General features: G+C 36.1%; 2 protein-coding genes across 3 annotated transcripts in view; one reads left to right on the top strand and one right to left on the bottom strand.

The window, feature by feature from the left end:
* Positions 1 to 8,367: 8,367 nt before the first annotated feature.
* LOC128857577 (uncharacterized) lies at positions 8,368 to 9,445 on the top strand. The gene is made up of 2 exons (XM_054093328.1): positions 8,368 to 8,664; positions 9,338 to 9,445. Exons 1-2 carry the CDS (start codon positions 8,368 to 8,370, stop codon positions 9,443 to 9,445), a joined length of 405 nt encoding a protein of 134 aa, XP_053949303.1.
* Positions 9,446 to 10,711: 1,266 nt separating this feature from the next.
* The window catches only part of LOC128858295 (tyramine/octopamine receptor-like), a 153,254-nt gene continuing 140,173 nt past the window's right edge, over positions 10,712 to 23,792 (bottom strand). For both annotated transcript variants that reach the window (XM_054094447.1, XM_054094446.1), the window contains exons 4-5: positions 17,617 to 18,082; positions 10,712 to 15,794 (exon numbers count right to left, since the gene is read on the bottom strand). In XM_054094447.1, the coding sequence (XP_053950422.1) occupies positions 15,308 to 15,794; positions 17,617 to 18,082 (953 nt within the window). In that variant the 3' untranslated portion in view covers positions 10,712 to 15,307. The remainder of the gene's footprint in view (positions 15,795 to 17,616; positions 18,083 to 23,792) is intronic.

The raw sequence follows: 23,792 nt of genomic DNA, 5'->3' as shown, positions 1-23,792 counted from the left end.
GGTTCCCCTATTCATTCCCTTTTTACTATACCCTAAGCTGTAGTTGCCCATCTATGATACTGAAGTTTCATCAAAATCAGACTCTCCGAAAAGGATTTAAATTAGCAGGTTCTCCTATTACTCTGTTTTCTATCACCGTATATAGTAAAATTTCTCATAATGGACTCATTCTCCTCATCCCATTTGCAGCTTCAATACATCGAAAATATCGATAGTAATTTTGAGGCTCAGCGTACAAGACAGGGCTTGGCTGGTACTACACTGATGGAATCCATGGTCCAACTCAACTACAACTACTGGGTTAGACAGTTTATAGACAGGAATTAATGGAAATTCATGGGAAAGCTCTTACAACCTTCCTAAACTCTCGACCTCGGAATGCAGTTATCGGAGTCTAACCGCCACCAAAGCAAATGAAGAATATCAGCTGCTTCGTGAGGCCTGCGTTAGCATAGTTACGTTCGTAATATTTTAGCAAATTGAACTCCTACCTATCTATCATAGAATCTACTGCGATTTATGCAATAAACGAGTATGCCATTCGACCACCTATCGAACTTGCGCGGATATACCCTCAGTATGCCTGTAACCAGTTTAGGAGGTTTATGAGGTGCTTATCACCTTTTGGGCTATTATTCTGCTTACAATAATTTTGCTTGGCGTAATTTCGAAAGAAGAGCTTTATGACGACATAGTCATAGCGCTGCGAGTAAATATCCAAAGGCTACCTTTGTTGGGTCATGTCGTCCGAATGGATACAAACGCTCCGGCTCTGAAAGTATCCGCTGCGGTACCAGCTGGTGGTAGCAGAGGAAGGCCTCCTCTGCGTTGGAAAGATCAGGTGGAGAAGGACTTGACTTCACTTGGTGTGTCCAAATGACGCCGGTTGGTATGAGAAAGAAACGACTGTCGCGCTTTGTTAAACTCGGCTAAAATCGCATAAGAGGTTATCGCGCCAAATAAGAAGAAACACTTGATATCTTGGTGCTAGTATACCGACTTTTCTTTTTTTCTTCTGATCTCTTCTTAAATGGCTAGCAAGAAAGGTTCTATTGAAGTGGTGGAAAACCGGCAGCTTCGTTATCTCAGTTAACGTCTTTGAGGCCTGGCATCAATATGAGGTGAACTCTAGTACTAGGAATGACTTTTGAGGATCTTACCTCAAACGATGAATATGGTATGTTTTGAGTGAAACTTGACTGCCACAAAAATCGGCGATGTATTTATTACAGTAATTCCTCAGTAGGTTGATCTCTGCACAAAGATTAATGGCTCATACTTATGCTTGAAACTTGCTCAGAGAATTCCTTATTGCCATCGGCATTTTACTGAAAACGGCTACTACAAAAAGAGGTTTGTAATTGAATTCTACAGTCTGACAGTCCTAACAAAGAACAATCGTTGTATATGTTGCAGAAACTCAGTAACTTTAGCAGCGCTTTTAAGTATTTTATTGAAGGGTTCTAAGAAATCCCGTAGGGTAAGTGTAGAGAAGTGAACTGCGTCGGAACGTCGGTGGAATTGTGCAATAGTTGTTCAAGTTTTTATCAATTAGATGCTCATGCGTGGGATTTGTGTGTCCTAGTCGTAGTCTTAAGATTTTAGTTTATTCTTTTTAGATAATTTATTGGAGTTGCAATCGAGTGCTGATTTTCATTTTCGGCTCATTTGATTATATAGGATGGGAAAGGGGATAATCTGATGGCGGGTTTTGCTCAAAGTGTACTTTCAAATGGCTGTTAATATCTGAAAAGAGTATACAGTATACTCTCTCTTAAGCGCACATCTGAGGGACTAAAAAATTGGCCCGCTTATGGGAGGTGTCGGCTTATGAGAAAAATGGAGAAAAAGTGAATAAAATGTTATGGGAGAGTTAAGGTGTTATGAGAGCGTTCTCCGCTCAAGAGAAAAAAATTTAAAAAAATTCCTAAGGATTTGTGGTATGTGTTGAAAAAAGTGGCCGCTTATGTATTTGGTGTACGAATGGGTTGGCGGCCGCTGTAGCCGAATGGGTTGATGCGTGACTACCATTCGGAATTCAGAGAGAACATAAGTTCGAATCTCGGTGAAACACCAAAATGAAGAAAAAGTTTTTTCTAATAGCGGTCACCCCTCGGCAGGCAATGGCAAACCTGTGAGGCTATTTCTGCCTCGAAAGAGCTTCTCATAAAAACCATTGTATGTATTGTCTACTCATAAATTATAAAGGGTTTTACACTAACAGTGGCTATTTTGAATAGAATTGCGCTATCGAGAGATGTTAACGATATTTATGGCCGAAATTGGAGGGTATTGATCTGGACAACGTTTATTTTTCAACAAGACGTGTGGTAAAAGTGTAAGAGAGATTTACGAATTGCTGAAAAACTTAATATTTCGAGAATGTTTGTTTACCGTACTATCAATCGTTTTTCCCAAACTTCTAAAGTGATAGATAGAAAAAAAGTCGTCGTTCTTGCGTGGTTCGAACCAATGCCGCCATAAAAGCCGTTCGAGAAAGAATTCGCAGAAATCGCCTTAGGAAGCAGAAAATCATGGCCCAGCGAAATTAATGTATCAACCAGATCCATGTCAAGACTAATTAGAGATTATTTCCATATGAAAGTCTTTCGTCGCTCAACTGATCAGCTTTTGAAAACGCGCTTGAAGAAAATTAGACTCGACAGATGCAAGCAGCTTCTTCGGTGACACGCGGTTAAGGGCCATTAAAATATTATTTTCTCAAATGAGAAAATTTTCTCTGTTGAAGAAGTTTTTAATAACCAAAATTTATAGTAAAACTTCTAAAGACGCAAAAAATTTTGTTGCAAGATTTCAGCGTGATCACTGTCCAGCCTATGTAATGGTTTGATGGAGAGCGTCTTGTAAAGGCATTACATCTCCTCATTTCTGCGAAAAGGGGGTTAAGACCGTGGCAAAAGTGTACCAGTGCTCTCTTCAATGGATAGCGTTGGATCTTCCAGCAAGATTCCATTCCAGCCCATAGGGCAGAAACTACCCAGGAGTGGCTAAAAACAATATTCCTGGATTCATAGCCGCAGAAGACTGGTTGACTGGAAGTTCTGATATGAAACCATTGGGTTATAATTTGTGGTCAGAATTGGAGAACATGGCCGGTCGAAGACCTCTCAGAACTTTGAAGAGTATCAAATAATCTTTGGTTAGAGCAGCGATGTCAATATTCATGGAAACTGTGCGTGCTGCAATAGCTGAATGACCTAATTGCTTGAAGGCTTGTATAAAATAAAATGGTGACCGTTTAGAATGAAAAAATATAGTTTTATAATATTCACATGATTAAATAAAACTAAATTCATTAAAAAAAGTACTAAAATTTCATATCAATAACGGACTTATTTTGTAACAGAACTTACGGCAGGAATATATAAGTATCTAAGTACCTATAGGGTTTTTTAATAAGAGGTGTTATTTTGATATTCAAAGAAAACTGCTTTTTTTTAATATAAATGATCGAGGGTTTATTTCATTGTAAAGAAGAAGCTATACCGTTAATAGTGGAAAATAACATCAGACAAATGACCACCACGACCACGCTTACAAGACAATATCCTTTTCATGAAATTTTCCATAACCGAATTGCAAAGTCGCTGCCTTATGTGCTCTATAGCCTCACGAATTCCACCTTTAAGGTCTTGAATCGACCCTGGGGTTGGCGTAGACCTTCTCTTTCACGTGGTCCCGAAGAAAAAAGTCACAAGGTGTTGAATCACAAGATCTCGGTGGCCAATTGTGATCTCCTCTTCGAGAGATAACACGGTCCGGAAACTTTTCCCGTAAAATATCAATGGTTTCATTGCTTGTGTGGCACGTAGCGCCGTCTTGTTAAAAATAAACGTTGTCCAGATCAATACCATTCAATTCCGGCCATAAAAAATCGTTAATCATCTCTCGATAGCGCAATCCATTCACCAATAACACCTGTTATTGGAAAACCCTTTATTTCACTTTCGTGTGCTGACAAAAGCTATTTTCGCGCGCTAGCTCAAGAGCTGGGCATACCCGATTTAAAGAGAACTCACCATAGATGTGTGTATCTCTAAACACCACTCATATTTCCAGCACCTTGTACCTCTTTTTATCTTTATATAAAAATGTAAATATTTTTGCGAGACAAAGAATTAATTACAAATTTCAAGCGGATTTTGTCCAAGAGAGTTTCTTTAAATAAGTGAAATTAAATAACAACTATTCAACTAACAGCGTACGGGTAAATGTGCACGTGGACGTGTAGTAAGTTAAATGAAAAGCGGATGTTAAAAGTTCCATAACTATGAAAAACTGAATAAAGCGTTCAGGTTGGCACAGCAGCACCTCAACATTATTTAACTTGAAAAGCAATCTGCACATCTTGCAAATATTTATAACTGCGTGTAATCATTTTTCTATACTTTCCCCCTGTAGAGCGAAAATGAGTTTTTAACACATTCGCATGGCGTCAACGGAAATCTGTGTATCCTACATTCATATAAAGTTGCCCATTGGGCATTAACTTTTGCATACACACATATGCACATATATAGATGCATACACACATACACACATACCATGTATTTGCCCGTAGTTTCTGCTAAGCTTTCGGATTTGGAATTATTACAAACTCTATTACGTTATAATCTGTGTCAATTTAAAAATACTAAGCCAACAGTGAACCACAGGAGTTTTTCATAGCATTTCTGCATGTGTCTGTGCACACATTAACACGTAGTAGTCATGAGTACATACACACATATATACATACATATATTTTAACTTGTCTTGACATCTTATCCAACAATTTTCGCCCACCACCAAACAGGTTCATTTTTTTGTTTGTTTTGGAACGAAAATGGGAAGCTAGGGAGGTGGCTGTAGAAATAAATAAATTACTCAAGAAATTGGAGAGTGAGAATGACCAGCAAGAGGGTGGCGGCTGGATAGATGACCGTTATCATTATGACAGAGTCATTATTTTTTCCACTTTTTTGGCACTCTGCTTTGTGTAGTGTCTGCTTGAAATTAGTGCGCCTTTTAGCTAAAGTTCACTTTTGGGTATTTAAGTACTTCCCCCAACAATTTAATTTATGCTGCAGTAAAATGTCTCGTTTGTGTGAAATTTAGAATATCGTAGTGCGGTTGGAAGCACGGAGAGGAAGCCAATAGAACGTATGTCAGGTTTAAATCAGTTAGTTTGTATTTGATATATTTCTCTTTCATTTATAATCTGCTCGAACAGCCTTAATTGAATTTGTTGAAAATTTGTGTAATTATGTGCAGCATGGCGCAGATTTAATAAACTCTGGCGGGATTTAAATTTTGTAAACCCTATACATTTATGAAGTATAGTGGATTGTACGTGCTTATAAGTATCTAATAATTATTTACTGCAAATGTTAAAAAATTACTTCGAATTAGTATATATACCGAGTGGCTCATATAAGCGAATATTTTAAAAAATATGGCCATAATTTGCAAAATAATAATTTTGAAATAGTTTACATACCGGGTATGTCAATGCTGGAATCTCCGGGTACCGAAACTGACTCATTTGATTTTTTATTCTAACTTAACATATAAATCCCAGAACTACTTATGAAATAATTGTAAATTTTCAACAAAAAAAAGCCTGAGTTTTCGCACATTAAACTATAACACCCGCGATTGCGGGATAACAAGATTCCGACAATTCCGATATCGTAAAAATAGAAGCTAATTACATCTCTAATACAAAGCGTAGATAGCTGCGTTATCGGGTATAATTCACATTAAGTTAATAAATTTCGAAGCATACGGATTGCTTCCCTGTATAGCCATGTTGCCAAATTTTTATGAAAAAACTTTACATTTGCAAAAAAAAAAAAATATATTGTATTATCGACCATAAACATGTACATAATCGCTTAAACAGAGATTTTTTTTTTCGAAATTTGGTTTTTTTTTTAATATAAATAACAGAAAACAATTCATTCAAAATAAAAGAAATAAGCTTTTAAATTGTTTCGCAACTAAGTTATCGCTGTTCTTTTGATGAAAATACAACTTTGTTCTGAAAAAAAAGGTTACAAGTGAATCATTGAAAGTATTGCCCATCGCTGGCTACTACCTTTTCTCATCTTTCTGGTAGATCTCGTATACCGTCGTGGTAAGACTGTTCATATTTTGAGGCTATCCACGGATCAAGCCATTTTTTGATGTCTTCATATGAATGGAACTGCTGGTCAGCTAGACCATGTGCCATCGATCGGAACAGGTGATAATCGGACAGCGCAATATTTGGTGAATATGGCGGGTGGAGTCGGATTCCCCATTTCAGTGTTTTCAAGTAGGTTTTAACGGGTTTGGCAACGTGAGGCTGAGCGTTGTAATGCTGTAGAATTACTTGTTCATGCCTCTCCGCATATTGCGGCCGCTTCTCGCGCAGTGCTCGGCTTAATCGCATCAACTAAAGTCGATATCGATCCCCAGTGATGGTTTCGCTTGGTTTTAACAGTTCATAATAAATAACACCAACTTTTTCCCACCAAATACATAGCGTAACCTTCGCAGCGTGAATATTCGGCCGAGGCGACGACGCAGAAGCATGACCGGGCAGTCCCCATGACTTTATTTTCTTTGGATTGCTGTAATGAATCCATTTTTCATCACCCGTCTCGATGCTATGAAGAAACCCCTTCCTTTTTTGCCGCTGGAGCAGTTGTTCACAGGCGAAAAAACAACGTTCAACATCCCTTAGTTTTAACTCGTAAGGAACCCAAGTCCCCTGTTTCTGAATCATTCCCAAATCATGCAATCGCTTCGAAATGGATTGGCGGGTAACTCCTAATACTGAAGCAAGCTCTTCTTGCGTTTGACACCGATCCTCATTGAGCAATGCCTCCAATTCAGCGTCTTCGAAGCTTTTTGGCCTTCCTTCACGCGGGCGGTCTTCAACATTAAAATCACCGTCTTTGAGGCGACGGAACCAATCTTGGCACGTTGTTTCACTCAAAGCAGCATCTCCATACACTTTTTGTAGCTCTCGATGCGCTTCAGCCCCCGATTTTTTTCGAATGAAGGAGGAAAATCAACACTTCCCGCAAATGACGATTATTCGGCACAAAATCAGACATTTTCACAAAATCAAGAGTATCATATGTGATAACATAAACAAAATCACTAATGTGTCGAAGTAGATTTTTTACCATATGTCCAAGCTTGGTTTATGATGTTTAGGTTATGTTAGAATCGACTAGCACACACTGCTGGCGGCGTCTATTGACAAACAGCGGGAACTTAGTTGCGCACCTAATAAAATATTTAAAAAAAAGTATTCTGAATTTATTTATTTATTTTATAAATTAATAGTCTAAACAATACAGTATTTCTTACAGACTATGAAAACAGATTAATGCTGAATAAATTAATCAAAGTAAAATTAAACTAATGAATAACTAGTAACAATTGTAATGAGTGAATGAAAAGGATAACATTTCTTATAATTTACAGAGCAAGATTATTAGATAATACTAAGAATTTAGTTCAACAATTCATTTAGAACCAATTTGAAGTGATTCTTTGTGGAAGAAAAATCCAAGCCAGTATGATTTGAAAGCGAAATAAAATCACCCAGAGTTCTAGAAATCGGAGCATTGGAAGCATAATTAGTTCTTACCATCCCTAACCAGAAAAAACCATGGGGGAGTCAGTAACCCCATTTATCAAATCGAAAAGGAAAGTCATGGAGAGAATAATCCTTCTAATATATAATATTTCTCTTATCTACGTACGTTTCTCGAAGGAATTAGGACTGGAACTATCTGTTCGACTACCAGACTACTGCAGCGTCTATCAGGCAGAGGTTTTAGCTTTAAAAGAAGTGGCTACATATCTAAATACGCATGCCGTAACAAAAAGGACTATAAATATATTCTCAGATAGCCTTCCTACATCAAAGTTTGGGTACCAAAGGGTATGTGGTTGAGGTGCCAAATACTTACCTTGAAGAATGTCTAATTCAGAGAACGATACACTTTAAGAAATAATTTCCATATACAGTCAGTCACATTTAAAGTCGGGCAGATGCATGCGAAAACTTCTAGTCATAATATCTATGTTTTGATGAAAGAAAACACGTTCTACCTTTTTCTGTTTTTTCACAAAAATTGTTTTATTTAAAAACAACAAAAAAAATATATTCCAAGTTGCTTTATAAAATGTTAATGTATAAAAAACTGAAAAAGGCCACTTCTCTGTCTCACATTTAAAGTCGGGCAAACCATGTTTTGCAAATATGCATACCGTTATTTCTAAATTTTCTATATTTGTATTAAAAGTTATTGTTCATTATTGCCTTGTCAATCATTGGGTGAGTTTATAAAAGTATTTTGCAAAATGCCGCGTATTGTTAAACAGTCCACATTGGAGGAACGCAAAATAGCAATTCAACTGCACTTAGACGGAAAATCTGAGCGAGAAATATTTAAATTGATACAAAAAAGTAAGTCAACAGTGCACGATATTATTGCTAGATACAATGAAAATGGTTTCATTGCAAATAAGCATCGTGGAACCCGTCCAAAGAAGCTTTCCTCCAAAGATGAGAGCATGGTGCTAAGGGAAGTGAAGAAAAATCCCTTCATTTCTGCCCCAAAATTAACTGCGATGGTTAAAAACGCTTCTGGGGTAGAGGTAAATCCCGAAACAATAAGAAGACTTCTTCGAAAAAATGATTTTCACGGCCGAGTTGCGCGGAAGAAGCCCCTAATAAGCAAGAAAAACCAGAATGACCGGCTTGTTTTTGCTCGCCAATATATGGCTAAGTTTCGTTTTTTGGAGCACTGTAAGTGGGGGAAAAAATAACAATTTCATGGTTTTAATTTTCATTCTTTAGGTATTATTTACTGACGAAAGTAAATTTAATTTATTTGGATGTGATGGAAGGGGTAAAGTGTGGCGCAAACCAAACAAAGAGCTGGAAGGCAAGAATTTAAGAAAAACGGTTAAACACGGTGGTGGATCTGTAATGGTTTGGGGATGCATGGCGGTGTCAGGAGTTGGAAAATTGCATTTCATTGATGAAATAATGAATAAACACGTTTATTTAACAATTTTGAAACAAAATTTGAAAGAAAGCGTGAGAAAACTAGGCATCGAAAGTAATTTTCAATTCTACCAGGACAATGATCCCAAACATTCCGCATATGACGTCAAGAGCTGATTGTTATATAACTGTCCAAAGGTAATAAAAACCCCTGCACAAAGTCCCGACCTCAATGCCATTGAGCATTTGTGGGACGAATTAGGTCGCCGGATGCAGGAAAGGCAGTGTACATCAATTCAACTCTTGAAAATTGCTCTGCAGGAAGAATGGAATAAAATAAGCCCTGATGTTTGCAAAAAGTTAGTGGAATCGATGCCAAGCCAGCTACAAGCTGTTGAAAAGCAAAAAGGTGGAGCAACGAAGTATTAATTTTGCGTTGTGTACAAATTTTTTCGATTTTTTATGTCGTGCCCGACTTTGAATGTGAGTCTGAAAAGTGACCTTATTTAAGTTAAGCCTTCGTGTATATTTTATAAGAGACTTTGGAATATATTTTTTTTGTTGCTTTTAAATAAAACACTTTTTGTGAAAAAACAGAAAAAGGTAGAACGTGTTTTCTTTCATCAAAACGTAGATATTATGACTAGAAGTTTTCGTATGCATCTGCCCGACTTTGAATGTGAGTGACTGTATACATTTAGAGTTAAAATTTTTTGTTATTTCAATTTTAAAATTGAATTTAAATACAGACTTTACATATAAATCAATGAAACTTTCAAACTTTACCCAAACTTTAGAAAAATGCAATAAATTTTCAGCTAAATTTTCAAGTGAGAATTCTTATGTTAAAATTGGGTCTGTTAAATTTCTGCGAAAAGCTGCTTTTCTTCTTAAAGGATTGTGAACTTGCAAGTGTGTGTGTGATAAAAATTTTATGAAAAATTGCCTGACAACTTGCCAGTGTAGCACTCAAGTAAAGCAGATTATACTTATAATACCACGTAGTAAAGATGCCTAAATCGTCGTTCAGCAGTCGAGAAATAAAAGGCTTAACGAAAGTAAATACAACGTCATCAATACACATATCGTACAATTTTCATTTAATCGGGAACAATGTCAATTTTATTAGACTCCATCACAAACTTTTTTTTATTGTATTTATTTGTACCTTAATATTTGCTATATTTACATTGTATTAGGGTGGTCCTAATTTTTCTTATTATCACTTTCTTTTTTTCTCTCTTTCTCTTTTTGTACTTAATCAACTTGTGAGTCGTTTTAAAAGAAAGTGGCGAAGATTTTGTAACAATTCTTCAGAAACCACCAAAATGTATCTATATTTTGGACGTAGACGGGAAACTTTTAACGCAAAAGTCCAAATTTCAGAACGTTTGTTAGCCTTCATCGAAAAATTCCAATGACTTTTACGTATCTGGGGTTTTTATTTTTGGGGAGTAATTAAAAAGGAATATTTGAATTAAATGTAATTTTGTAAAGTAAAATTTGACATTACTAATGTCTCTTCAATGTATTTGAAATGGTATTTCAGTACACATCCGAGTAAAATTTTGAAATAAAAAATGCAAAAGTTGCATACAAAAAATCAATTTCGTCATATCCTTCACACTTTTCCTTCCATTAATCTTACATAAAAAAAATTAATAATTTTAAACTTATTACAATTTTGTACTTTTTCTTACACAATCAGTCTGTTTGAAAAATAACTTTTGGCAAAACATAACAAAATTTTTTTATTTAAATGAGTTTATATTAGTTTCTGAACTTTCTCCAATTGTCATATTCCTCAAAAATAGCGGGGCATGAGAAACATTCGAGGTATTTGGGCGATGTCAGAGACCCATGGCTCCGAATAGCTTGATCGCCACTTTCGCGGACAACACTGCCATCCTATCAACTGGAAAAATGCGGAAGAAGCCGAACTACAAATTGCAAGAATTTAAAAGAATGGGCGAAGAATTGGCGCATAAAATAGAACAATACCAAGTCAGTTCATGTAAGCTTCGCCAACAAAAAAGATAATCATTACGCAACAATACTGCTAGGTGTCGTAATACGACACGCAAACACTGCAAAATACCCTGGCATAACACTCGACTCGGCAGCGGCCGTAGCCGAATGAGTTGGTGCGTGAGTATCATTTGCAAGACGTAGGTTTGAAACTCCTTGATGCACTAAAATGAAGAAAAAGGTTTTTCTAATAGCGGTCGCCTCTCGGCAGGCAATCGCAAACCTCTCAGTGTATTTATGCCATGAAAAAGCTCTTAAAAAACCATTTGCCCTTTGAAGTCGGCTTAAAATTGTAGGTCCCTCCATTTGTTGAGCAACATCAATACGCACACCACAAATAGAAGGAAGAACTCGGGCCGCAACCCAAAAATAGTGTGAGCGCCAATTATATACAAGTATATGAATGTTGAGCTTCGATAGAAGGAGTATATAATACTTAAACGGCATGAAATCCATCTCAAGATAATAAAAATGAAGTGGCTAATTGGAATAAGATCAAAGCTCTCCATATATAAGAAAATAGCTATATATAAACAATTTATAAAAGCTGTTTGCGCCGCTCAAAGTAATACCTATAAATATGTGTACTTTAACGACTCCAGCATAAAATCCTTCGAAATATTCTCAACTCAGCCCGGTTCGATCGCATTAAGTATATTCATTATGAACTCAAGAACTCTACGGCCGCTGAAGAAATTAAAAAACGGGCAGAAGCCCACTCTCTCAGGCTTCAAAGGCACATGCATGAGGAAGCTAGCAAACTCCTCAACACCTCAGAGTTAATACGACGATTCCACTGAATTTAGCCGCATGATCTGGCATGATGGCTGTCGCCTTAAGGAAGCGACAATGAAATTCTCCTCTCAAAATTGCCTTTATGTCTTAATATTCTTAGATCCATATACATTTTTTTATAACAATACATTGATTGCAAAACATTAGTACAATTTTTTTTTTGGTAAATGGGTTGCTCAAAAATTGTTCTGAAGAATTTCTTGACGGAGGAGAAAACTTACAAGTTTATCCAAGATTTGCTTGCTCAACTATTCAGCAAAAATGGTTCCTAACGCTAATAAATGGGCGGATTCTATATGTGAACTCGTCAAAACTCAGAAAAAGCTCATTGCAGCTAAACTTTATACATAGAATAAGCTCAAGAAATCTACAACTGCTAACTGTGCCACAACATGCACAGATCAGAACAAAATTAGCCGAGGCCAGTTCAAAAATTAGCAGAACTCGAATGGTCCAGTAAAACCAAAATCGGTTTTTTGTTTTTTTTTTATTCCAAAAGACGCAGACAATTTGAACGAAGACCTAAGAATGCTTATTTTAAGTAAAGCATGCAGGTGCCAAAATCATCGTATGGACCCAATTCTCCTACTACGGGCATACCGGTATGTATGCCAAGCTGTACCTGGCTGGCGGTATGCAGTCAAGCATGCTACCACTTGCGGAGTGGAAAACGCCTCTGAAATGGGTGTATATACAAGACTAAGACTCAAAGCGTATCTGCAAGTTGGGGGAAAAAATTGGTTAATTTCAAAAGCTCATGGACTGAAAATTTTGGGTCGGATGTCAAAGAAGTTGCAGACAAAGATAATCTCACAAATATCAAAGAGCTCTGGAAGAGAAGTGTAAGCGCTTGGTGGAGTTTGTGCTTCGTCGATGTGTAGCAGTACTCGCCAATAAGGTCCGTTGTGTTACACATATGTATATATACATATATATATATATTATATACGAGGTGAAGTCCAAAATAAACAAGACTGGCGTCATAAAAATGTTTTTGATTTATTCTTCTTGAGCTAATTATTAATGAGTTAATGCGTTGGAAGTTACATCTCTATCTGACTTCCAGTGAAAGCTTGGTGAGATTAGCTTCACTGGAAGCGAAGTTATTGCGCCTAAAGTGTCAGTATGTTTGTGTCATTGGTACAAAAATGAGTTTCGAACAAAGAGATAATATTACATTTTGTTTTAAAATCGGTAAAACGTTTACCGAAACATTTGAATTGATGAAAAAAGTTTATAGCGATAATTACCTATCTCGGGCCAGAGTTCATGAGTAGCTTACACGTTTCAGAGATGGTTGTGAGGACATACCCAAATGACAATGAGCATACGGGCCGCCCTAAATCACTAATCACCGAAAACCCCATCGAAATTGTTCGTAAATTTATCAAAAATGAACCGAAATCATCGCTGAAATTCATGGAATTGGAGTTGAATATCTCCAAAACATAGATTTATCGCTTTCAACTGATCATTTGGACTTGCGACAGGTCTGTGCTTGTGTCATTCCGCACAAGTTAACTGAGGACCAAAAATTGCTCAGAATTCAATATTCATTAAAGAGGCGAGAAAAGATGAGAACTTCCTTTACAACATTGGAACTGGTGATGAAACGTGGTGTTTCCAACATGAACCTGAAACTAAGCTTCAAAGTGCCGAATAGAAGCCCCAAGACGAGCTACCACCCAAAAAATCGCGTTGGGAGAAGTCAAAAATCCAGTCGATGCTCGTTTGTTTTTACGATTCCAAGGTAGTTCGTGTCAATGCAATTTTCTATCGTGACTGATTTTTTGACTAGAAATCACATTTTAACCATCAATCATTCACCGTATTCACCTGATATGGCTCCCTGTGACTTCTAGCTATTCGGAAAATTGCATTTGACCATGGAAGGAAAAGGTTTCGCGTCCGTGGAGGCCACCCTAAAGGGTTGTACCGACATCTTGAAGGACATTCCGGTCAATAACTTGAAACACTCATTCGAAAAGCTTTTAGATCGCGAAAAACAGTGTATGAGGCCAAAAGGGGCTGTTTTGAATAAATAAACTCGAAGTTATCAGAACAAAGCTCCCGTCATTTTTATTTTAGCTCAGTCTTGTTTATTTTAGACTTCACCTTGTATATATACTTGGCACGTACACCCTTTTTGTGTGCTTGGCCGAGCTCCTCCTCCTATTTGTGGTGCGTATTGATGTTGTTCCGCAAAATGTGTTACATAGTATACTAAATTAATTATTTTACGTTCTGTTTTCAATGTTATGCGCTGGACACTGCTATTTTTATGAAATGTTTCTTTACACATACGAGTAAACTGATTTATAGGAAAAATTGAGTACTGTAATTTTCATTGAGAACCACTTTTCTTACGAACTTAAATCTTAGCAAATGAAACAAATCAAAAATCAGTACTCAGATATTTTTTCTTCGATAAAAATGTCGACTCATGTCACTGCTATTATTTCGAAAAGGGTGTATACATAAAAGCAGCTGCAAATTTTTAAAATTTTACGTTTTTTATGCCTTTTATGCTTTATAAAATACCTCAAGGATATTCAAGGATAAATATTTTTTCACAGTTCAATTTCCTTCCTTTCACTAAATTCCTTTCACTTAGTAATCATATCAATATAATGCAGCATAGTGCGTCATTTAAAAAAAAAACTATGATGCGTTGGTGAAAAACTACGTACCCAGATTTGATACAATTGAGCACAAGTACAAGTATTGCACACACATACATTTTCTCATGGGTGTAAAAAAAAATTAAATTTTGTTGAACGTTAATTTTTGCTGTTTTGAAACTGATTCGCTTAGTTGTTTCAAATAAAGCATATAAGCGTGAATCCTAAATAATAAAAGAAAAAGTAATAATAGCATACTTTTAGTTATAAAGACCACCCTAATGTTTACAAAAGAGCGAGCTTGATGTTTAAGCCGCAAAAGTTTGAGGAATTCCAATTTACAAATATCATGTCATTTAAGTTTTTTTTCATTCTGCTTCCTTTTACAAGTATTAAGCTCATAAACATATACACACAAATAAATGTAAAAAATCGTTGGCGGATATATACAAGAACAATAAACGTTGCTATACACTCGTACAAACATTCATGTTACTAGAGTATTAAAATGATCAAAGCGGGGTAAAAATATTGAATCTCACACTGAAGTACATATTTATGTATGTATATACATATATCTGCGCGCATATGCTACAATTTCGCATGTGGATTGCCCAAACACACATACGTCACCAGTATGAAAAGTTTTGCCTCTCTACGGCTTTCGTGTTTCACATACAAAGGATCGGCCAATTACGATGCAGAGGTACACAACTTTTGCTGTTGTCCTTTCTGTGGAGTGTTCTACCAAATTGCTTCGAAATTTTCAGTTGTTGATATTCCATATACACATCCATATTCTCCTCTTTGTAGCTTGAGTCTCTTCACTCACAGTGCTCGGCCACATTCAATTACGTTGTGGATGCTGGGAGCCATGCATTAACGTATTGTTGGATGCAATGATTGCGTTATTGGCTAGCGCAATCGAGTCGTTTGTCACTAGTGCAGGCAAATGCGCGTCACTTCTACTGCCACCACCAACACCACAATCAGTTCCCTTTTGTCGACTATGCCAAATGCCAACGCTTGCACCGCCAGCGCCACCACTGTTGCCACTTAAATGCAATCCTTTGAAGGTATCTAGAAATGCACGTCGAAAGCTGGCGTTCATGAAGCAATAGGTGATGGGGTTACAACAGCTGGAAGAGTAGGCGAGCAATTGAAAAAAGCAGATCGATGTGTAGTCGATGTACTCGTAAATGGCCGGACCAATAAACATGGCCACAGTATTGATCACATACAGCGGTGTCCAGCAGATGAAGAATTCAAGTACCAGAACGAAAAGCATTTTGACTACTCGCTTCTTGCTTTCGAGATTTTTCGTTTCATTTGATCTGAAATGACATGTAAGAGTAGTCGATTAAAATTGTGTTTCATGTATATTACATGCAAATATATGTATATGTATGTGTGTGCATATAATTAACGGGTGGAATGCAATACAATAAAGCAAGAATGACCAGAAGCGTTGTTGAATCGGGAAATTTAAATCGGAAATATTTCTGTCAAAGTCGACGCATTTACAGTTTATGCACGTAACGGTACATTAGTATTAACCATAACAATATTTATGTCATCAAACATTGGTGACATAGCCATAAGTAGCTGATATTTACATATACTATCACATTTGTGCAGTTCGAAGTGAGGAATATAAAGAAAAGATAGCTTGGCTGTTTTGCCACATCCACATCGGAGCTGTGACTTACGCCCGTTGGACTATTTTTTGTGGGGAGCCGTTTAGGACAAATGCTATGCGAACTATTCAGAGACGATTGATGCTTTAAAACACGAGATCGAAGTTGCCATTCATGAAATTGGAGCCCAAACAATCGAAAATGTGCTTAAAAATTGGGTTGATCGAATGGCCTACTGTAAAGCCAGTCGTGGCAGTCATTTGAACGATATTATTTTTCATTCATAAATGACAATATTGATTAGTTTTTTTTTATAGCCGATGCAAAAAGCAAATTTTACATGGCCCACCCTATATTTGAGTCGAAGGCGCCACATACGTGCCGCACGCAGTGAAATCAAATGCACTCTGGATGGCATCAAAAACAATTGGTTCCGTAGTCGTAATTTTTCAGTTTATGTGTAATGGTCATCGTATAGATTTGAATATAATGATTTTTTCACAGTGATGTATGTATGTAGATGTGGAATATATAGGTACCTTGTAATAAAGGGTTGCCCATAGTCGACGGTTGTTAGTAGTCGGTCTTGGTGTATCGTCGACTTTGACCTTGAGTTGCAGTTTAACCTCCTTTGTCCAGGCTTACCACCTGGGTCGCCGTGAACTTAGTAGGGGAAAGTTGTAGAAGCGAGAAAGGCAGGCGAGGTAGTCGTTTACTTTGGCGCACAAGCCATCAATATCATTGCCCGACGCCATTATCGTACAGTCGTCGGCATAGGAGACCAGGGAAACTCCCTCTGGTGGCTGGGGAAACTTCGATATGTAGAAATTGAAAAGCAAGGGTGAAAGGACCCCACCCTACTGAGCACTTTGCTTTATCTTTCTCTTTTTTAGAGATTTGGTCTCGAAAGATTACTGATGAGTGTAGACCACTCTGATAGTTAGTGGATCAACTCTTCAGAACGGCGGGAGTGTCGACTGTATAATGTCATCTAGTAGCGTGGAATGGCTGATGTGCTGGCTGGGGCCGGATGTTTCGTGTAGACTGGGAGTAGGAGGGCTTCATGAGCTTTCACTGCTGGGGAAGGGCGGCCTATAAGATTCCCCTTGGTTGGCGGGTTTCCCAGGCTTCAGAAATGGGACTACTCTGCCTGATTTCTACTTGTCAGGAATGATGAAAGTGGTCATAGACAGATTGAAAACTCTTGTGAGGCTTAGTTTTCTTTCGTAGTATTAGACAGTACTTAGACAGTGAAATTGTCAATGACTTAGCATGACTTAGATTCTATAGCATCCACGGGATTTGGAAATTGGTCCGTGATTGAATTTCTACGAGTAATACCACCTAATGCAGCCAGTGATACATTTTTAAGCTACATTTTATTACATCCAAATGTATGTACGCAAACGTTTGGCTGTTTAACCTAACATGAATAGTTTAACATTTAATCGGAGTTAAATTCGCTTTGAATAATTAGCTCTAAGCGTTAAACTACAAACGACTACACCGTTAAACTTACCTCCTCAATGTTGACTCTTTAATGCGTATACTTGGCGTTGAATACGTTTTTCTACGATCCCCTATAAGAGGTTTTTGTTGTGATTTTAGTGATACCTGAGACAGCAAATTTTGTTTCTGTTGTTGCTGATTAAGCTGATTGCTATGGTACTGCGGTAAGTTTGCACGTAAAGTGACCTGATTCTGTTGATGAGGCTGGTGATGGTTAGCAAACAAAATTGCACCCTCACTGTTATTGGCTGTGTGATTGCCATTACTATTATAGCCATGCAAATGCCTGGCTATATTGGTTTGTAGTAGTATTAGTTGTTGTTGCTGCTGTGGTGGAGTTGGCGGTTGCATTTCTTTTTGTTGTTCAACTTTGTCAACGCATGGCAGCACCCGCAAGCCAAATAAGCTCTGTGGTGTTTTGGTCGAAGCAATTGAAAATGATTTGTGTAAAACATCTCCACCGCCGCCAGAATCATCTATTTGAGGAGAAAGAGAGTTTTTGTATCAGTGTTTATTAGCACTCTAGTCAAAGAAAATTAAACCGAATTAAACCGAAAACAATTTTAATTAGCTTTACTTTCTTTAATATCAAAATTGTAAAACTCATTTCACTAGACCTTTATCACAAGTTAGAAACAGGATGTTGACATTCCCGCGCCGATGCTGCATTATTTCAAGTGCACACGCCAGTAATTATGAGGCAAAATTTTGAAATTTAAATGCAGTTGTGTGACGTCGGAGGAAGGATAGTGATAAAAAATAATGAATGAAAAATAATTCACAAACTTCCTCCACACGGTGATACTAACGGGTGATTTTTTAGCTATTATCTTTTTAAACAGTTGGTTTAAATAGCTGACGCACGTTTCGTGTTTTGTTTCACTGTCAAACATCTTCAGTTTGGACTATAATTTAACCATGAATCGTCTTACAAACGAACAACGCTTGCAAATCATTGAATTTTATTATACGCACTTTGTTCTGTTAAGAAAGAGTATCGCGCGCTTCTTCCATTTTATGGTCAGTTTAATCGACCCACTGAAGCGGCTATTCGAGCTTTTGTGACTAAATTTATGAACCAAATTTATATTATTGGTCATCAAACCACCAACACGCTTACGTAGAGTGCGAACTGAAGAAAATATCGCATCTGTATCGGCCAGTGTTAATGATGACCATCAATTACACAGGCCAACAACCAAAAAACTTTTTCGATAATTTTAACTAATTACTTTGTAATTTGGTGTCCTGATTACGAAAAAAAATTATTAAAAAGTTATATCACCCATCAATTTTTGACATTTTATAATTAAGTAAAAATAAAGTTTATGTACCAAAATGTATCGGATATATTTCACAGTCCTGCGAGGTACAGTTACTAAAACGGCTATGGGTGTTTCTTGAAGGTTTTTTATGCTGAAAACGAATATGACCTTGAAAATGCTCCAGCACGTCAGGATTTTTGGCAATTTGAGGTTAAATAGTCAAAAAATGCAGATATTGGCCATTTTTTAATTTTTTTTTGAGCAAGGTAAAGTTTTTTTTTAATTTTCCACAACGGCATCGCAAAGTACTAGTCTTCAGCTTTAAAATCCATTTTTAAAAATATTTTTGCGATTAATATAAAAAAAGTTATATTATTTTGAATTCGCCCTTTACAGGGGCGCTAGAGAGTTGGAAAGGTTGAATTTGCATATCTAGAAGCCTCCAATTCAAAATAGAATAACTTTTTTTATATTAATCGTACAAATATTTTTAAAAAAGACCTTAAAGCTAAAGAGTAGTACTTTGCGATGCCGTTGTGAAAAATTAAATAAAAACTTTACCCTGCTCAAAAAAAAATTGCCAAAAATCCTGACGTGTTGGAGCATTTTCAAGGTCATATTCGTTTTCAGCATAAAAAAATCTTCAAGAAACACCTATAGCGGTTTTAAAAGCTGTAAAAAAGCGAGATTTTGTAGGCCTGTGTTATCGATTCGTCGCCGTTCGGCAACAATTGGGCCTCTGTTACTCAATAGCGTGGATAATTTTGCGAAAGGATTTAGGTTGAAGCCTTTCAAAATACAGCTGGTGCAAGAATCGAAGCCGAACGACCTACCGCAACGCAGAATTTTTGGTGAATGGCCTCTTGGAAAGTTGGCCGAAGATCCACTTTTTTTATCGAAAAATTCTATTCAGCGACGAAGCTCATTTTTGGATCAATGTGTACGTAAATAAGCAGAATTGTCGATTTTGGAGTGAAGATCAGCCAGAAGAATTGCAAGAGCTACCAATGTATCCAGAAAAGGTCACAGTTTGGTGCGGTTTATGGGCTGGAGGTATCATTGGACCGTACTTCTTCAAAGATGCTGCGAATCGTAACGTAACTGTGAATGGTGAGCGCTACCGTGAAATGATATCCAACCTCTTTTTGCCCAAAATGCAAGAGCTTGACTTGCATGACATGTGCTTTCAGCAAGACGGTGCTCCATGCCACACAGCACGCGTTACAATGGACTTGTTGAGAGGCGAGTTCGGTGAACATTTTATTTCACGTTCGGGACCTGTCAATTGGCCACCCAGATCATGCGATATAACGCCTTTAGATTATTTTTTGTGGGGCTATGTTAAAGCTCATGTCTATTCAGACAAGCCTGCTTCAATTAACGCATTGGAAGACAACATTAACCCTTTAATGCTCACACATAAAACGGGTTAAGATAGGTGACTGAAATTTTCACCAAGTATTTATGTTGATGTTAAACGGTTCATTTCCATTTTTCAAAAAAATATCTCAAAAGATGTGGGCGTGGCAAAGCGTATGATATATCGTACATAAGCGTATTCGGAGAGCTACTTCTATGAAAATAAAACTTCAATATATACATAGGTTTTGAATTCAAATCAACATTTTATTTATAAAGTGACATATTATACACCTATACATTTTTAAATTTCTTAGTTATTTGATAAGTCAGTTACATGATATTTGTAAAAAAAGTTATCTGGGTGCAATCCGAAACTACCTTTCATGCATATAAGTTTCGTACACTTGCCACAAAATTTGCACCGGCGTTGAATTCTTGAGTTATTTACGTAGTGCTTGACTCCATCGTATCTAGTTTCGATTTCTCGTTTTCTCTTTCGTGCTGAAACTGGACGAAGTTCTACTGGTTTTGAAAGAATGCTTACCAAAATAAGGCTCCATCGATTCGTCTACAGAAAATGAAGTTCCAAATGGTTTTCCAAGCTCTTTAAATTTTGTATTTAAATGATCCAGAATAGGCTGTGCTTTGAATGCTTTATTATTCACTACAATTTGTGTATTATTATTGAAATGAAAGTACCGATGCATTTTTTTGAATTTATTCCGCGCCATTGAACCTGCCACTAAATGGTTGTACACATCACTTTCTGTCCCCCAGTACATCCGAATAGCTGGTACCTAAAAATGCAACTAATAAATTTATCAGGTAATAAAGTGAAATTATGGTTGAGAATAGTCACTTTGTTTACAGCGTATTTTATAGTCTATACTTGTATATACATATTTCATAAAATCGTTATCAAAAATTAGTTTAAAAAGTTGTAATGGATTTAAATCGTTATTCAAAATATCTTCTATAATATCCGGTGTGTGAACGCGTACTTTGTGTTTGTGCCTTCTCTTGTTTTTAGTTCTATTTTGGACCACTTTCGACGAATTGTGGATTTTTTAAACAAACTGTTTTAAAACAACTGTTCATTATCCATATTCGGGGCGAATTTTTTACTGCATTTTATATGTATTCGATGCTTCATGGTTTCAACTTTGAGTTAATGCACGTTTTTATGTATATAATACTGTTGCTTGGTTTTTTTATGATATAGAACTCACCTGCGTGGGATTATTCACTTTTCCGAAAAACACTACATGAATTGGCGCGAAAAATGTAAATAAAAGAGCTAACAACTGACAACTAAAAAGCTTTTCTTTTCAAATTACTCTTTTATCTCACTCGCCCTGTAAATATAAAAAGCTTTTATATAATATTGGGTTTTTGGTGAATTTTTGAAAAAAACTCTTTTTGCGTATGATATATCATACTTTGTCATTAATGGGTTAAAGCATTTATAGGTATGTGAGATACCGGCCGAAACATTCGAATAAGTACACCGAAATTGGACTAAGCGGATGGACCATTTGAAGCGCAGTCGCGCTTTGCATGAAATAATCTTGAAACATTAAATTATATGGACTGTACTATCGACTTAAATAAAAATTTCATGCATTTTTCTGAATTTTACGTGTATTTTTTTGAAAAACTTTCCAATAGCTCTTGAAAAATCATCCTTTACAGATTATTTTGAAGTTGAGATAAACCAAGTTAAATTAAATTTAGTTAAGTTAAGTTAAGTTATTACTAAAGCGACTTCAATTTGATAGTCAAAATGTAAATTGCATTTTTTTAAATTTAGTTTTACTATCCGAACGGAATATAATTTTGCATTGCATTCAATTTGCTTCACCTTCTTTAAGAATAATGTCATATTCTCTTATGCACCGTTTACTATACCACACCCGTTCAGAAGTATATTCTAAAACAAAGTTATGTACGACGCAGCATAGAAATTCCTTAACATATTTACTATTTACATTATTGCCATACGTCATCGAATTCTCTCCCTCTCTTGCACTGAGCTACATGATAAAACAGTAGTTAAAGCAGTAAGTGCCAGATAAACACAGAATATTAGCAAATATTGCAATGCAGAGTATGTGGGACACATTGATATATACAAAGATATTTCACTAGCACAAATGAAATTTTGTAAGCCATTTTTGCCGAAATTTACTTCGTGTTATATGACTTTGACGACTTTTATTATCAAACAAATCAACTGCTTTTATTAGCAAGTATTTACACTATTGCAATAAACTTTATGCCATTTGTTTCTGTTAGTTTAATAGCGGCGAGCGCGTATGCGTGTCGTAAATTGTCATTGTTGTAGAAATAAATCTACCTTGCGTTTCATAGGCACAATACTAGAAATGTAAATGAAACATCAGTCTCTCTAAGAAATTAGTTACAGTTGAGTGGAGACTTTAATGCCTTTCATTGTGTTGTGCTTCCATGTGATTAATCGCACGCGGATACATACCTGTGCACTGGCGCAACAAGAACAGTTTAATAGATCGTTTATAAGGTTTTTTATATGATCTATGTTTCACGTGCGGAAGATTAAAATAATAGTAGGAGAGTAAATTGCCCTTTTACTTATTAAATGTAGGTCACTCGAAAACAAATATTATTTTTTCATAAAATGATATACATTTTGTTGTTTAACTCTTTAGTGCATATAGAATAATTTACATTATTCATTAATATAACATTATACATTAATTTTAACATACAATTTCGTTGCTTCAAAGTTTTGTTGATTTTTTTACCTTTTAATTTTTTTATGTTAATAGGTATTTAAAACATTTTTCAGAGCATTCTGTGAGCATTTTTCTCTTATTCTTTTAGTGTTTTCTATATATGAGTTACGAGTGTGATTATTGATTGGTTAATTCCTGGGGACACTAAAGTTTAAGTAAATTCACAATTCGAGGCTCATTAAACAGATAGAAGTAGTCGCACATATTATTAAGTTTTTTCTTTTTATTTCATCAAATTTTGCTTAAATTACTCTAAACTGTTAATCTTAATTTATAAATTTTTATATTCTAGGGACCTAAAGCAAAAAAAAAGTACATTACTCTCGCTGTTTTTACTCTATTGCTTGACAAGGCTAAAATAAAAAGTTTCCCCTTTTGGACATTCTGAGCTTGCATTGAAAATGACTGTTCATTAATATTACAGTACACAAAGTTTTCTATAAATAAATTTAGTTTTCAAAAATATTTTTCGCGATTTTCATATTAGTTGATAGAAGAGTTTCTGCTTAACTCCAAGACCTTCATAGAAATGAATCAAAATAATAATGTTTACCGTGAATGGAAAAATTTTCCAAAAATTAAATGAAATAAAAAAATTCATGAAGTAAGTCGATCAATATTTCGCTAGCCTATTCAAGTTTCCTTAAAACGATATTCTAAAAAAATGTCATTATTTTGATTCCCTGGAAAAGGTTTCTATACATGTTTATTCCGACCGTTGATGCTAAAAATTTTAGGTGATTTTTTAGAAAAAAAATTTTTTTTGGAAACTGGTTTTTTTTTTA

Source organism: Anastrepha ludens, chromosome 3, assembly GCF_028408465.1.
Source record: "Anastrepha ludens isolate Willacy chromosome 3, idAnaLude1.1, whole genome shotgun sequence".
Classification (NCBI taxonomy): Eukaryota; Metazoa; Arthropoda; class Insecta; order Diptera; family Tephritidae; genus Anastrepha; species Anastrepha ludens.
This window is presented reverse-complemented; position numbering and strand designations above follow the sequence as displayed.

Bases quoted from the DNA above. Each gene is read 5' to 3' on its own strand.
- LOC128857577 (XM_054093328.1), top strand. From the start codon at position 8,368: ATGCCGCGTATTGTTAAACAGTCCACATTGGAGGAACGCAAAATAGCA. The intron at 8,665-9,337 runs GTAAATCCCGAA...ATTGCTCTGCAG, and splicing joins AAAACGCTTCTGGGGTAGAG to GAAGAATGGAATAAAATAAG.